Source organism: Lepidochelys olivacea (assembly GCF_965140295.1).
Source record: "Lepidochelys olivacea isolate rLepOli2 genome assembly, chromosome: 16".
NCBI classification, from domain to species: domain Eukaryota; kingdom Metazoa; phylum Chordata; order Testudines; family Cheloniidae; genus Lepidochelys; species Lepidochelys olivacea.
This window is the reverse complement of record NC_140426.1, coordinates 11,634,448-11,650,302: the sequence shown is the minus strand read 5'-3', so window position 1 is coordinate 11,650,302 and position 15,855 is coordinate 11,634,448. Positions and strand designations below refer to the sequence as shown.

Here is a 15,855-nt window from a genome sequence, read left to right as displayed (position 1 = left end):
AGGATGGGTCACGCAATAATTGCCTGTTCTTTTCATTCCCTCTGAAGCATCTGGCACTAGCCCCTGTCAGAAGACAGGATACCGACTAGATGGACCTTTGGTCTGACCTCATAGGGCCCTTCTTATGTTCTTATGAGGTGTGAAGTGATATGTACAATGATTTTATTTACATATGTATTTATTTATGGGCATTGTTCCTGGGGTGTGCCTCACACTTCATTCTGAACACACTCAAGTTTGGGCACAATCTGATCTCTTCTGGCATTGAGTCCCATAGCCTGTGTCCTGCAGCTAAGAACACTCTGGTCCTAGCTGTTGGGGTCAGTCCAGCTGCCTCATCTGAGGGCAGGGGGGATTGTCTTGGAAGGTCATGAAGGGTGAAGCAGATGGAGATAACCGAATCCCTGTCCATTGAGGGCTTGTAGAATAGGACCAGGGCTCTGAATTCTGTTCTAAAGCGAATAAGGCGCCAGAGGAGCTGGCAGAGCGCAGGTGGGATGTGTTCACATCAGCACTCTGCACTGGCCTCAGGCATTTTGTGTTGGTTGTGTTCAGACCCAGAGAGAGTGAAACAAAAGCCTTGCTCACTGTAGCTGAGTCTTCTCCTGAAAGCAAAACACAGTCCTCTAGCTAGCCAAGCAGCTTTCATTGGGAGAGCATTTCCAGAACCTGAGCGTGGATCTGATGATCTATTGCTCCAAAATTGAGGAGTGTAATTATGAGACTGTAATGGGTTAGAACTCAATAGGCAGAAGGTTCAAATGAGAGTGTAATACAGGCATTGATGGACTCCAGGCATACAACAATAGTGTCATACGTGTGACAGGGTAAGGTTGGTAGAAAAGCCAGTCAGTCATTTTTCGACGAAATGTTTTTCATCGCAACCTAAATATTTCGCAGAATCAAGTTGGTTTGGATGAAAATTTCTTTGGGAAGGTTTCTCAGGTCCAGGATGGAATTCTGAGAGAGACAGATCTATCCTCCATGGTAGCCAAGAGCCTGGTAGTTAGGACAATCACCTGAGATGCGGTAGACTCACGTTCAAGTCCCTGATCCAAATCCAGTAGTTCCGGGGTGTGAATGCGGGTCTCCCCCATCTCTCGCTGAGTGCTCTAACCTACAGAGTCAGCATCTCGTTCTCTGGGCCAATGAATATTTAATTATTTATACAAAGTGGAACAGTGCCAACAGGAGAGACTGACTCTATAGCCCAGAGTTTTGGGCCTCGTTCAGAGGAGGGACCCCTATATCCCCAACCACTGGGCTGTTGCTATTCTAGATTGGGACTGTCTCTCAATCTCTACTATTTTTTCTTGAAGCATGTTGAAAGGTCTAGTTTTGATGCTGAGGTGAGACAAATCCTGAAACCTTGACATTTTTTGACTAAATGGAATTCTTTTCCCGCCAGTCCTCGTCGGTGATCATCCCATAACTGAATATCCAGTGTGTCCATATACCTACATGGTTACTTAGCATTGCTACATGGCAAATGATGGGATTGTTTATTGGCACTCTTTTCCCATGGCCCAGGCAGTTAGGTCATGATATCCGACAGCATCTAGCAGTTGCGAGAACCCAAAATATACAGTAAATAGCAGAGGCAGGAGAGAGCAAGAGTCAAGCATGTGGAGTGTCAGAGAGATGCAGTGGTAGGTTGGGCCTGCATCCATGTCATCATGTAACAGAAACTGTTCAGCTCCCACACAAAGTGTGGTTACGTTGGGTCAGTTCTTGGCTGAAGCACTGCCCACCCCAGCCACCCAAAAATCATGAAATTGACTTTAAAATCATGGGATCTGAAAACATAATAATATGTTCTGAGCTCTGTTTATTTGCCTTCTGTTTTTTGAGCCTTTCGAGTTTTGCATTTTCAAGCTTTTCTCTGCAACTACTAGGCCTAGAAACTTACTTTTTGTTTTTTTATTGGAAGCTGAGATTCTCCCATAACCATAGGACTCCAGGAGCTGGGGGTTTAAGAAAAGCACCAGACGAGTGATAGAACTGCAAGAGTTGTAAATTTTGGATGGGAAACCTATCAGGAAGATGTCATAGCATCTCTCAGGTGCTACAGCAACTTACCTTATGTTTCAGCAGAAGTGGTCTTCCATCTAAGTCATGAACTAGTTTCCCAGCATGATGGCAGGGGGCACTATGCTGCCGGGGCTGCTATCTTTTGGGAAAACCAGATATTCTAGCCTCACGTTTTTAAAGGCACCCTGGCAATTTTTAAGAGCTGGGTTTTTAACCCTGATTTCCTGGACAAATCTAAATCAGGAAATTGCATTCTGTTATCCTGCATGTCCCCTGCAGCTCCAGCAGAATATACATGATAAGTCTTGAGAGGCATTGCTGTGTTTGCCATTCAACAGCTGCTGCATTTCACCCAAGAGGTGAATAGCAGTGCATGGATGGAGCCAAATATTTATTATTTGTGTAAAAGTATTGTTCATATTATTCAACCAAGAGCATCAAAGAGGAAAAGAGCCAGGTGTGTGATGCAGGCTGGGTTGCCTACAACCCACTGGAGACCTGGGAAAACATGAGAAGACCTGTTAGAGGAAAGCTTAGCATTAAATGCCTCTGTGCTATGTTGCAAGCCCTGCCACATCTTAATGTAAGGCATTTCTGATTGGCGGGCATGTAGGGTAATGCCTTGAGCATGGGGCTGGGAGCTGCTGAGTTCTGACCCTGACTCTACACCTGTTGTCTTGGGCAAGCCACTTAGTCCCTCTTAGTCGGTGGACTTGGGTTGCCAAACCTCCAAGATTGGCCTGGAGTCTCCTGGAATCGTCATTGATCTTCCAGCGATGATTGAAAGCTATCCGGGAGATTTGAATAGGATATTTTAAGAAAATGACGTTACATTATGGGGGGAATCTCCCGGAATAGCTTCAGTCAGAGTTGGCAACCCTACCATAGACTTCAGTGGAGTTGCACCCATTTCCATCGGGTCTGTGTTTGGCCCCAAAAGTTGGTGATGGCCTAAGTAGTCGTATTGTGTCTCTCCACTCAGCCTAGGAACATACAGTGTATATCACGTGTCTGCCTACATTATCCTTCCCCTCCCCCCCATACACTCAGAACATACACTTGGAAAGAGCCTTTCTGGGTTTTCTCCTGTTTCTAATGTCTCCTTTGCACAGGGTGGTGAGATGCAGATGGACAGTTTAAACAAGGCTAGGTTGGGCTTGGCAGCTGCTCCAGGGAGCCTGGATCTGAGAGATTCCCCCTAGCCATGCACTCCAGTGGATGAATTGATGGCTAAGGAAGTGTTGTGGCTGATTTACTCAGAGCTGGACTCCAGGGCGGGGTGTTCTCTGCTTGAGTCCTTCCCTTAGCCTTGCTTCCCTTTTGTTTTCCTCATGTCTACGGTCCAGACAGTCCCCTCCACCAGGCCAGATGCAGTCATCTTGCTGCCTGCCCTGCGGATTGCCCTGGTGTCTGCGTGCCTTAGCAGCTTCATTTCCTCCCAGGGCAATCCTCATTCTCTGGCACCACCAGGGTCTCCTTACATCAGCTCTGCCAGGTCAAAAGCTCTGCAACAACTTGGCATGAAGTTGTGCTCTGGTTGTGTGGCTGACTGGCAAGACAGCAAGTCTCACTGGTTACAGCAGGTTGGCTGGTGTCAGCGGTGGGACCCTTGTGAAGGTGATTAAATACAGGTCCCATCTGAGGTGTCTGATGGAAGGCGTTGACTGGTGTCAAAGGGAGTGCTGGTGCTGGATCCAGGACCAGTGGTGGGAGATCCCTGTGTTCCACCCCAGACCCAGGTGATGAGATACGTTCCCAGTCAATCTACTCCTCCACGGGCTTTGAGGCGGACACACCGTTGCGTTAACCTATGGCAGCCCAGCCTTGTTTCTGCTCTCTTCCCCTAGGAGCCCAAGTGAAGATGCTCAGTTGCAGTGATTGGCTACTTTCCAAGTCTTTGAGGTGATGTCTGGAGACATCTTCTCCACCCAGGGACTGGTGTAGTTCAAAGCCCAGACTGATACCGCCCCTAGCCAACCATCACCACTTTTTGCCCTGTACTGGGGGCGCGCCTGAAAGCTTTTGTGCCATCTGTCCTCCTCAGTCCCCATAGAAAGCGGCTGCTGTTAGATGTCCGTGGTCTGCACCCTAGAGGGGGAGGGTGGGGAAGGAGAGGGAAACAGACACACAGTTAAAATCCCATCCGAGAGCTTATGGAAAAGTTTGAAAATTTCCCCACCCCTGTAAAAAAAAAAAAAAAAAAAATGAAAATGTTTGTTTCCAAAAATAACTAAAAACTCTCCCACAATAGTTTGTTGTTCAGTTGTTTTCAGTTTTTCATTCATTAAAAAAAGAAAGGAAAATTTAAAATTTCCATGACAACAATTGGGGGAATCGTTTTGTAAAATTCTTTTGATGTTTTTCATGGAAATCCTGCCCCTTTCATCCCTTTGCTTTTCCTCTCATGCAGGGACCTCAGACTCCCCTCCCCCATGCAAAATATGCCCCTCATTCTATCTGCTCTTGGTTCAAGACTGATATCAGAACAAATAGTAACACCTAGCCCTTCTAAAGTGTCTTTGCATCTTTAGATTTCAAAGAATTTTACATTATCAGTAGCATGATCCCCATTTCATAGATAGGGAGACTGAGGCACAGGGCAGTGAAGAGACTTGACCAAGATCACCCACAAGGCCAGAGCAAGGAATTGTACTCTGGTCTCCTGAATCCCAATGTAGTTCCCTCTCTACTAGGCAACACTTCCTTCTGTCACCTTGCCCATAGAGACAACCAAACAGGGTCAAACTTACTAAAATTTTCCAGAGCTAATTCAGCAGTTCCTGCTGCTCTCTCCCTGTGGGAGATTTATGTTCTCATGGGGATGCCAGGGGTCAGGGGCTCTCATGGCTCCTCTGCCCACATGAGGGGCTGTAGAATGACCTCATGGATGGTCCTACCCCAACTTGTCCCACAGGTCCCATTTATTTTCAGTGTGCATACAGCATCCCTTCACATCATGATCGGGAATTGCATTGGCATTCATTTTTCAGTGCAAGTAGCTGGTTTAGTTTAGTCGGAGCTCCCTGTTGCTCCCCTAAGCAGTTTTCTGCACTCCTTGGTGTTCACAGCTCCCCAGCGATAGAGCATGATGGTGCAGGGAACTGGAGGAAAGAAAAGGGAATTCAATCCGTTTCACAGCTCACCCCACAAGGCAGCTTTTTATCCCCACCTCTTCAGGTTACTTCCCAGCGAGTTCACTCTCCTTTGTCTCTCCCCCAGAAATGCACAACGCGTCAATTCAGTTGTTGCCACAGCAGGAGGGCTGTTTTACTGATGGCAGCGGTGTCTTTCCTATGAGAAGACACCCACATGCCGAGCCAAGTGCAGAGAGGAGCTTGGCAGGCTACCCAGAGGGGTCTCTTGGGTTTGCAGCACTAAATAGCAGAAATAAATTCAGTCCTGTAGTTGCCCGGTCCTCTCAGTGGTGGCATTTACCAGTGGGTCCCCAGTGCTCTGCTGTGCCACCCAGTCTTGGAGAAAATGAAATTGTAGGTCGGGGGCATTTTCCTGCTTCCAATCATAGTTGTGTCCGTGAGAACAGTAGAGTAGGCTAGACAAGGAGAGAGGGTGAATGGGGATGGCTTGTGTGACACGGGCCTCGGGCCAATCACTGCATCACAAAAGCCACCAGCACAGTTAGTGCCCATAGGCCCAGCTCAGGAAGAGGCCCTTGTTGCAAGCCCGACCACCTAGAAGCTGTCCTAGCAGGTCTGTGACATGGGACAGCTGGCAAAATTTTCCCCGCTGCTGTCTCCTGTTATAGGGATCGTGAGTTTCACTCTCCAGCCCTGTCAGTCCTGCGCCTTTTGAATTTATTTGCCGACTTTTAAAAGAGGGACCAGAAAAAAGAGAGTCACTGCGGAGCAGAAAGGAAAAGAGAGAGAGAACCAAAGGGGAGAAATAAAGTTCAGGGAAATGGAAGCGAAGCACCTTTCACCTCTTGCCTCCCTTTCCTGCTGGGGTCTCCACGGAGAACTAGATGTGGTTATTTTGCTAGCATTGCATGCCTGCAGAGCAATTCTTTCCATCACTGAAGTGGGTACGGAGCCGGGCAGCCCTTCCGAGCACTGCATGTAGGCGCTACTGAGGATTTCGAGGGCTTTAATATAAACCCCTTTGATAAGTGTGAGTGTAAGAGCCAACTGTGAGTAAGGGAAGGAAATGGGCTACTCCCCATGCAGAGCAAAGAGAACTGGAGGTGGAGGCAAAAGGCCGAGTTCCAACATTTCACCTGGGACCTTGCAAATCAGGAGCCAACGCAGTGACAGTTCTGGAGAGCTCAAAAGCATGAGAACAGGAGATTAGCTGGCAGCTGCTACTTACTAGGGATCTGGGAAAGCAACCTGCTTCGGCAGTGTGAGGCATGTTCATGCAGAGGTCTTTTTACCCTGTAATCACTGGCGGATGTGTGAGCGTTACTGGCCATGCCAAAAAAACAACGGAAAACCTGGGAAACAGAATTGAGATCTACACTGTATGTGTGCACCTCTCGTGGCCTGGAAGGCTCAGGCGATTTGCACTGGGATGCAGAGCCTTTCACCTCCAGGTCACTAGATCTCATCCAGTCCCATGTTGATCATGATTCAGTCGTTCCCACCTGACAGCCATTCAATAACGTGTATGCAATAGGCTGTTGGATCTCAGTCCAGTTAGCATTCGTCACACCCTTATTGGCAGTCTCTTAGCAGAGACGCCAAAAACTGAATGAGTCTGGCGACCAAACTAATCTCTCAGCCTTTGAACTGCAAGAAGAGGTGGAGCCTGTCAGTGGGTCACGTAGAGAAGCTTATGTTCCTGCTGCCCAGGTTGTATTTGGACTATGACTAAACAAAGAGCGCTCCCAAGCTCAGCCACTCACCAGCACCAAATTGTTGCACAATTTGGGCCTAATCCAAAGGCGATGTGTAATTTAGAGTTTCCTACACTCCATTAGAATCCCTCAGACCGACTTACATGTCAGTATCTGAGGGAGAGAACGTTGAGCATGTCTACACAGTTTGGGCACCAATTTAATTAAATCAGTTTAGAAACAGCTTGAGATAAGTTGTCACCACCACCACCACCCATGTGTGGACACTCTTAAACCTATTAAAGAATGATTGAATTTGGTTTAGTGTAAATCGTTTACACACCACCACACAAAGTTGCACCAGTTAGACTCGCTTGTTTCCAGATCACCCCTTTGGCTACGCCACTGCCACTGTGTATGTGTGGAGCAAGCCCTAGTGTGATGTGCATGCTGGGAGGGGCGAGGAAGGCAATGGAAGTGACACCAGTTTAGGGCACGGATACACTAGAGAGTTTGCAGCGGCACAGCTGTAAGCTCTCTGATGTAGCTGCTCTAAGCTGACAGGAGAGAGCTCTCTCATTGGTTTAACTCAGGATTGGGCAAACTATGGCCTGGGGGCCGCATCCGGCCCTTCAGACATTTTAATCCGGCCCTCAAGCTCCCGAGAGGGAGCAGGGTCTGGGGCTTGCCCTGCTCTGCATGTGCCATGGCTCTGCACAGCTCCCAGAAGCAGCAGCATGTCCCCCCTCCAGCTCCTACGCGCGGGGCAGCCAGAGGGCTCTGCACACTGCCCCTGCCCCAAGTGCTGCTGCCGCAGCTCCCATTGGCTGGGAACTGTGAGCATTCATGGCCTGCCATACAATTTCCATACCCAGATGTGGCCCTCAGGCCAAAAGTCACCCCTGGCTTAACTATTCCAGCACCCATGAGCAGCAGTAGCTATGTTGGCTGGAGAAGCTCTCCTGCTGACAAAATGCTATCCACACCAGTGCTTATGTCGGTGTAACTTACAGTGATTTATTCTCACACACCAAGCGACATAAGTTATGCTGACGTAAGCTGTAGCGTAGACATAGCCGTAGACTCCCTCTAGAATTACTGAGGTTCATCTCCGAATTTGGCCCTTTAACTCAAGAACATCTGGCTCCCCTCTACAGAGTCTTCCCTTTGAGAATGACCGGAAATACAGGAGATTGCAGTAGCTGGATGGCTACAGGCTAGAAATGTTAACAGCTGAACTTAACAACCTGGATGGTGGAATAGCCGGCGTGGGGCCACCTTTGCTCCATGCAGCGGACGTGAAGTCACAGAGTGGGAATGCTGCTTTCCATCCTCTCTATAGTAAATGAATCACTCCCTGGTTTAACAGAGGGTCACATGACAGGGGACTTACAGGCTAGAGCCGCTGGCAAATTGTGTCCATGACACAGGAGCTTTTTGCATTTGGGGGCTGCTGGACATTGTGAAGGCCTCTCAACAGCCAACGTTGTTGGAAAATGATGTCTTTCAGACATAACAGTGAGGTCCTGGCCACTCATTAAAGATGCCACACTGATGTGTTCTTAGCACTTAGAGCTCTGCTCAATGTCAGATACTGGCCTTTCTTCTCTTTCCATGTCCCATAGGAGCAAATCATTTCATCGTTGCCCTGTGGTACGGTGTCACCACCTTCGTTATTGTGACATACCCTTATCCCCTCAGGAATGCCTGGATACATTCTGGCCTCCTTAAAATCACTCACCAACTAAACTGAGGGTGGACCTTGAAATCAGCACAGGTGGCTGCTGTGATGCGAGTAACAGATTGCCAGAGGTATTGACAGAAATGCTCCTTTAGACACAGTGAGGCCACTCTGCCCAGCAACTCCAGACAGCCTAGTTCTAAATATCTGAAATTTGGTTGCCCCTACTTCCTTTGGAAGACTATTCCACAATATGAGCTCTCACTGTCAGGCATCTTCCCGCCCCCCCCCCCCCTTCGACATTCAGCCTCAGGGCTTTTTCCGTAGCTAATTCCTTTGCACCTAATTTGCACCCTCTTGGACCACACCCTGAACAATTCCTCTCCTCTCCCATCTGTGTAGATCTTCTTTTCCTTCTGTTGTTTATTTACCTTATTATAGCCCTGCTGCCATGCCCAGCACTGTACCCAACAGAGGAAAACACCCCTGCCAAGTCAGAGGTTCCTGTTGAGTTTACACTCTAATGCAGGGCTGGCCAACCTGAGCCAGAGAAGGAACCAGAATTTACCAATGTACATTGCCAAAGAGCCACAGTAATACGTCAGCAGCCCCCCATCAGCTCCCCAACCCCTCTCCCAGCGCCTCCCACCCACCAGCAGCCCTGCCGATCAGCGCCTTCCCCTCCTTCCCCGCACCTCCTGGTCAGCTGTTTCGTAGCATGTGGGAGGCTCGAGGGGGGAGGAGCGAGGGCACGGCAGGCTGAGGGGAGGGGGCAGGAAGGGGTGGCGTGGGGGCAGAGCCTGTGGCAGAGCCAGGGGTGGAGCAGTGAGCATCCCCCTGGCACATTGGAAAGTTGGCTCCTTTAGCTCCAGCCGCGGAGTCGGTGCCTAGATAAGGAGCCGCATATTAACGTCTGAAGAGCCACATGGGGCTCCGGAGCCCCAGGCTGGCCACCCCTGCTCTAATGTGTACAAGGGGTAAGAAACAGGCAGTTAATACAAAGCCAGGCAAAAAAAGGGACGGCGGGTTCCAACCTTTCCCCCCCCAGAAGCTATGAGGGATTTCAAGGGGAGCAAGAGTCAAGCCCTTTCTGGGATTGGGCTCATTATGCCCAGGATATTCCCTATGATTCCTGAGGTGGAATTTCAGAACATCCTTGAAGGGCTGGAGAGTTGTGGCTTAGTGGATGTGGATAGTTTGGGGTTTTTTTTAATTCTGACACAGCTAACCAGAGCCAGGTTAGAATGTGTGGGACATAGGGCCCGCTGCCCACTGCAGCATAGTATTGAGGGAACCCTGCTGTAATAAACCATGATCCAGGAGGCTGTGTACCTTTTCTCAATTAACCCAGCCCTGCCAGTGTTCCTGGAACTGGTGACTGAATAACTTTCCCATTGTGTCAGGGTGAGCTCAGTGACGAGTCAGGCGTGGTGCCGGTCTGGGCCTTTGACATCATCCAACGCTGCTGAAATATTTTAAACACTCTTCCAGGCAGAGACGCCACCTTCTGACCCCCCTTGCGGTCGAAGCGATTATGTGGGCACTAATTACAAAGTGCTGTAATTATGTGCTGATAAAACCTCTCGGCTTTAAAGGAAAATGCTGTGGCACAGATTGGAGCTTGACTGACTGAATGACTACAGCTGGGGCAGAGGTTAGGGATTAAACTTGTGTTCACACATTACAAAAATAAAAAATAGCACATGCAGAAACAAATGACGCCGGTATTGCACTGAACATCAGCTGGCGGGAGAACTGTGTCGTTCGTTCTTTTTGCAGCTTGTCACCTTTGTGTTAAGCTGGTTGTGGAGAAGGAGGAGTGCTGTCCAGCAGTGAGAGCCAGGGACTGGGAGTCAGGACTCCTGGGTTCCACTGCCGGTTTTAACCGCTGCCTCACTGCAAGTCGCTCAACCTGCAAGTGTCACAGTTCACCCCTCTATAAAATGGGCCTTATCATTCCTGTGGGCTGCAATGGTTTTCCATATGCTCTGATGCTTCCAGTCTAAACAACTTCAGTTTTAGATGAAGGGACCACAATAACAGGGTAAAAGCAGTGTCTCCGCGAGAGGGCACTGCGTGGGCTTCTTCTCCGAAACATGCTGTATCAACTGAGCTTCACAAAATGACAACTGTCCCTGTGGGCAGGCAGACTCCTTGGCGATGTATAGACAGAACTGTGCCCATGCAGACCCCAAATATAGCTAAGAAAAGACACTGTTTGCACTGATGGAGCGTATCCCTTGCTGTGAGCTGCCTTGGTGCAAATGACAGAGTTCCTTGTCGACTCTGGAGGTGGGCAGGACAAAGCTACATAGCTCGATGGCCCTCGATGGCTGAATTGGGGCTAATCCCAATCCCAGACAAGGCCAGTGTGTGGAAAAGAGCAGAAGCCAGTTAGTACGTTGTGTATGCGTGGGTAGTACACGCTGTAGCTGGAGGGATCCATTCCCAGCCCAGGCAGATGTACACGTGCTCGCCATGATCGACCTTGGACGCTACAAGTAGCAGTGTGCCCAGTGTGTCCTGGCTAGCCAGAGCAACGTGGCCCTGACGGCGAGCCTAGCCAGAGCAGTGTGGCCAGAGCGGCATGGCTAGCCAGAGCGGTGTGGCCCTGACGGCATGGCTTGCCAGAGCAGTGTGGCCCTGATGGCGTGGCTAGTCAGAGCAGTGTGGCCCTGATGGCGTGGCTAGTCAGAGCAGTGTGGCCCTGACGGCGTGGCTAGTCACAGCAGTGTGGCCCTGACGGCATGGCCCTGACGGCGTGGCTAGTCACAGCAGTGTGGCCCTGACGGCGTGGCCCTGACAGCGTGGCTAGCCAGAGCAGTGTGGCCCTGACGGCGTGGCCCTGACAGCGTGGCTAGCCAGAGCAGTGTGGCCCTGACAGCGTGGCCCTGTCGGCGTGGCTAGCCAGAGCAGTATGGCCCTGATGGCGTGGCCCTGACGGCGTGGCTAGTCACAGCAGTGTGGCCCTGACGGCGTGGCCCTGGCGGCGTGGCTAGCCAGAGCAGTGTGGCCCTGACGGCGTGGCCCTGACGGCGTGGCTAGTCACAGCAGTGTGGCCCTGACGGCATGGCTAGTCACAGCAGTGTGGCCCTGACGGCGTGGCTAGCCAGAGCAGTGTGGCCCTGATGGCGTGGCCCTGACGGCGTGGCTAGTCACAGCAGTGTGGCCCTGACGGCGTGGCCCTGACGGCGTGGCTAGCCAGAGCAGCGTGGCCCTGACAGCGTGGCTAGTCACAGCAGTGTGGCCCTGACAGCGTGGCTAGTCACAGCAGTGTGGCCCTGACGGCGTGGCTAGCCAGAGCAGTGTGGCCCCGATGGCATGGCCCTGACGGCATGGCTAGCCAGAGCAGTGTGGCCCCGATGGCATGGCCCTGACGGCATGGCTAGCCAGAGCAGTGTGGCCCCGATGGCGTGGCCCTGACGGCGTGGCTAGCCAGAGCAGTATGGCCCTGACGGCGTGGCTAGCCAGAGCAGTGTGGCCCTGATGGCGTGGCCCTGACGGCGTGGCTAGCCAGAGCAGTGTGGCCCTGACGGCATGGCCCTGATGGCATGGCTAGTCACAGCAGTGTGGCCCTGACAGCGTGGCTAGTCACAGCAGTGTGGCCCTGATGGCATGGCCCTGACGGCGTGGCTAGCCAGAGCAGTATGGCCCTGATGGCGTGGCCCTGACGGCGTGGCTAGCCAGAGCAGTGTGGCCCTGACGGCGTGGCCCTGATGGCGTGGCTAGCCAGAGCAGTGTGGCCCTGACGGCGTGGCCCTGATGGCGTGGCTAGTCACAGCAGTGTGGCCCTGACGGCGTGGCTAGTCACAGCAGTGTGGCCCTGACGGCATGGCCCTGACGGCGTGGCTAGCCAGAGCAGTATGGCCCTGATGGCGTGGCCCTGACGGCGTGGCTAGCCAGAGCAGTGTGGCCCTGATGGCGTGGCTAGCCAGAGCAGTGTGGCCCTGACGGCGTGGCTAGCCAGAGCAGTGTGGCCCTGACGGCGTGGCTAGCCATCTGAGCACAAACCTATCTGAGACTCCTGGTACGTACTCAGATCGCCAGCCTGTTCGCCCACCTGTGGCACCGCCGCTACGCTGCTCTTTGCAGCTCACAAGCTCAGTCACAGCAAGTGCCTGTACGTCTACCCAGGCTGGAAATTGCCCCTTCGGCTCTGTATGGTAGAGAGACCATCTGTGGGGATGGTACTTCTGAGACAGCCAAGGCTGCTGTGGACTCGGACCACAGCGAAAAGAACATACAGCACAGTCCGGATCCCACTTAAGCTTCAACAGCTTTTAAAAGAACAATTTTCACTCTCTCCCAAGAGCTGTCAGGTTTGACATTAAGATAATAAGCTGGGCTGTGCTATTTAGTGGCCCGATCTGGCTTCAGTCAGCGGGTGCCCCGTCCCTGGGTCTCTCAGACCTCCAAGGAGGCCAGGTAAGCTCCTGCACTTTGTCAAAGCCAGCCCTGGAGACGTGTGTTGCACCGCCTGGCTCTGAGTGGATAAATATGGAAAGATGCCCACTGAGAGCCGTGCAGAGGATTATGCTAGGATTTACCCGATCCCCAAGCTGATAAGAAGCTCTCTGTGTTTTACACTGTAAGCCTCTGATTGGGACACTCGTTGCTCAAAACCAAAAAAAGAAAAAGGCCCACGGCCTGTTTGATCAAAGGTTCTTCCTTGCACAAGTGCCGTATTTTACTGTCAGATGCTCTCCATTCATTTCAAGTGTGAAATCAACACTCTCAGCCTTTCCCAACCCCTCTCTGGCTAGAGAATGGAGAAAAGACAACCTCCAGGTCTGTTCAAAGGATGCATACAAGCTGCTGCCACCACCGCTTTGGGCATTTAAGAGAGGAATTAAAACCTCTGTTACTTAAGGATGGAGGTAGAGGCAGTGTACTTGGAGAAACTAGTCTCCTGGCACAGTTGCAGTGCGGCAGGGGAAGCAGCCCCCATAGGTGAGTGACTTTATACAGCTGCAGTGCAGTGGGACAGCTCTCCAGACACCAGTCCCCTTGCATAAACGCAGTGAGCAGGGTAGTGAGGCCCCAGCAGCTTTCCTTCTTCGTCCTCTTCATTATAAATGCTACTGTTCTCCTCTAGCCCACTCAAGCTGTCGGAAGTGGACGCAACGAACTTGGACCGAACAGTTCATTGCTCTTTTGGAGCTTTTGTCCATGTACCGTCGCGGAGCTGGTGTGGCGGCTATCACAGCTGATCTTCTCTCTGCCTTCCAGATTTACCCTCTATGCCGTGGACACCCGAGGGAGGCATTCAGAGCTGAGCACTGTCACCCTGAGAACAGCCTGCCCACTAGTGGATGACAGCAAGGCAGAAGGTAAGAGTTCAATCTCCTGATTCCCCTGCTCCCAGACCCCGGAGAGCTCTCCTGTTAATCACCCCTGACCCTCCTTTTTCCCACTTCCCCTGACCTCTGAGACACAGCTGATTGCCGTGCAGCCAATGTGCAGCCAATGATGCAGCAGGGGTGAGGAGAGAGAAAAGAAAAGGAACAACGGTAAGAGAAGGGGAGAGAGATACTGAAGGAGACGTTAAAGGAGAATGAGGGCTTATCTACACAAGGACACTTCGAAAGTTCATTGAAATTCAGTATTAAAGTGGCCTAAATTCGATTTTGCTTAATTCATTTGAATGACAGCATCAACACAGGGATTTAATTTGGTTTAACTAATCCACTGTAAAAAATAATTTGGATTAGCTTTCTTGGGTGTCCCTGTGTAGACAAGCCCTGAGAGAGAAAGAACGAGGGGTGAAGCTGGAATAGCCAGACTGTTCTGAACAGCAGTAAGAGAATGAAGAGCCAAAGAGGGACATGCAGGGTACATGCATAACCAAAAGCTCACAGTCTGTCTGATGAAAAAAGAAAAGGAGGACTTGTGGCACCTTAGAGACTAACAAATTTATCTGAGCATAAGCTTTTGTGAGCTACAGCACACTTCATCGGATGCAAGTGATGTCTGATGTGTGTGATCTGTTACCTTTTTCCATTTGCGGACCCCTACAAAATTTTGACTAGAGGTGCAGACCCCTTTGGAGCACACACCCAGAAAAATGAAAGTCGGGGGTAACTGCACCCCCCCCATTGGTGTGTCGCTTCTTTTGTACTGCTGTAAGCTGAGCCGCTCTGTGATGCTTTCCCAGCGAATTGTGGGAGGACTTGGGGGATTGGTGGGAAAGCACTGGAGGGCTGGCAGCTTTCGAGGGGGTTAGCCGTGGTTCTTGCCGCAGAGTGGGCAGATTACGAGCCTGAGAGAAAGCAGCAGTTGAGCTCTACCCCAGGCAAGCCAGATTGCCTGCATTGAAAACACCAGCCAACTCACGCGCAAGGGCTCGTATGGGGATGTTAGGGGCAACACCCAAGTAAGAGCCTGGGTTAATTCTGCAGTGAAGATGACTCTCATGGAGAGCTGAGCTCTTGAAAATCTGGCCCCTGGTGCCTAATGTTTGAGCAAGCAGTTCCCTCTACAGCGGTGCTTCCCAGCTCTGGGGTATAGGTGAGCACTACGGGTACTTTAGGCTTTTGTGCCTGGTATTCTGGCATCTCCTTCCCTCTGTGCATCACTATTTGCCAGCTCCCACTCAGCAGCTGCAGCACTTTGGCTGACTGGGACTGGATGCAGGGGTTTAGAGGGTGCATCACTGAATGGGAGATGGCAGAGTTGAGGTGTCAAGCCCTGATCCTGCAAGTGGTTCTGCAGGGGCAGACTCCCTGCACCAACTTGGAGTTGTTGAAGTCACTGGGTCTCTGTGGGGACTCTGGGTTCCAGCCATGTAGGGCCTCAGTCTGGTTCAGCTGCCCAGATAGATGGCTGTGCTCTAAAGCCAACTTCCAAGCTGCTGTGGGTGAGGTGGCCACCCCAGTCCCACAACGTCAGCCCCACTGGCCGGTTTTCCCTTCCCGCACTCCCATTCCCTTGTAAACTCCGCCTTCCCCTGCTTCTTTGCAGAGATAGCCGACAAAATCTACAACCTCTACAATGGCTATACCAGTGGGAAGGAGCAGCAGACAGCCTACAACACGCTGATGGAGGTCTCCACGTCCATGCTCTTCCGAGTCCAGCACCACTACAACTCACACTACGAGAAGTTTGGAGACTTTGTCTGGCGCAGTGAGGATGAGCTGGGGCCCAGGTAGCTGTGCTTTCCCATAATCCTTTGTGGTTAGTCCATCCCACCCCATTAGACTGGCCTAGTGTCTTACACTGCTGAGTGCATCCTGTTTAGGTGGCCATTCAGATGACCCTGATGATCCCCTAATACCAGAGAGGTAGCGTTTTGTAAACCTCACCAACCAGTCCCATCATCTGCCCTGGATTGGGACAAGGGGTGCTGTAATTTAGG

General features: G+C 51.2%; 1 protein-coding gene across 4 annotated transcripts in view; it reads left to right on the top strand.

Moving 5' to 3' along the window:
* Positions 1 to 15,855, top strand: part of ASTN2 (astrotactin 2) — a gene marked incomplete at its 5' end in the record, with an annotated part of 616,673 nt that overhangs the window by 589,227 nt on the left and 11,591 nt on the right. For all 4 annotated transcript variants that reach the window (XM_084650529.1, XM_084650531.1, XM_084650530.1 and 1 more), the window contains 2 exons: positions 13,731 to 13,831; positions 15,462 to 15,645. In XM_084650529.1, coding sequence (XP_084506655.1) covers positions 13,731 to 13,831; positions 15,462 to 15,645 — 285 coding nt within the window. The remainder of the gene's footprint in view (positions 1 to 13,730; positions 13,832 to 15,461; positions 15,646 to 15,855) is intronic.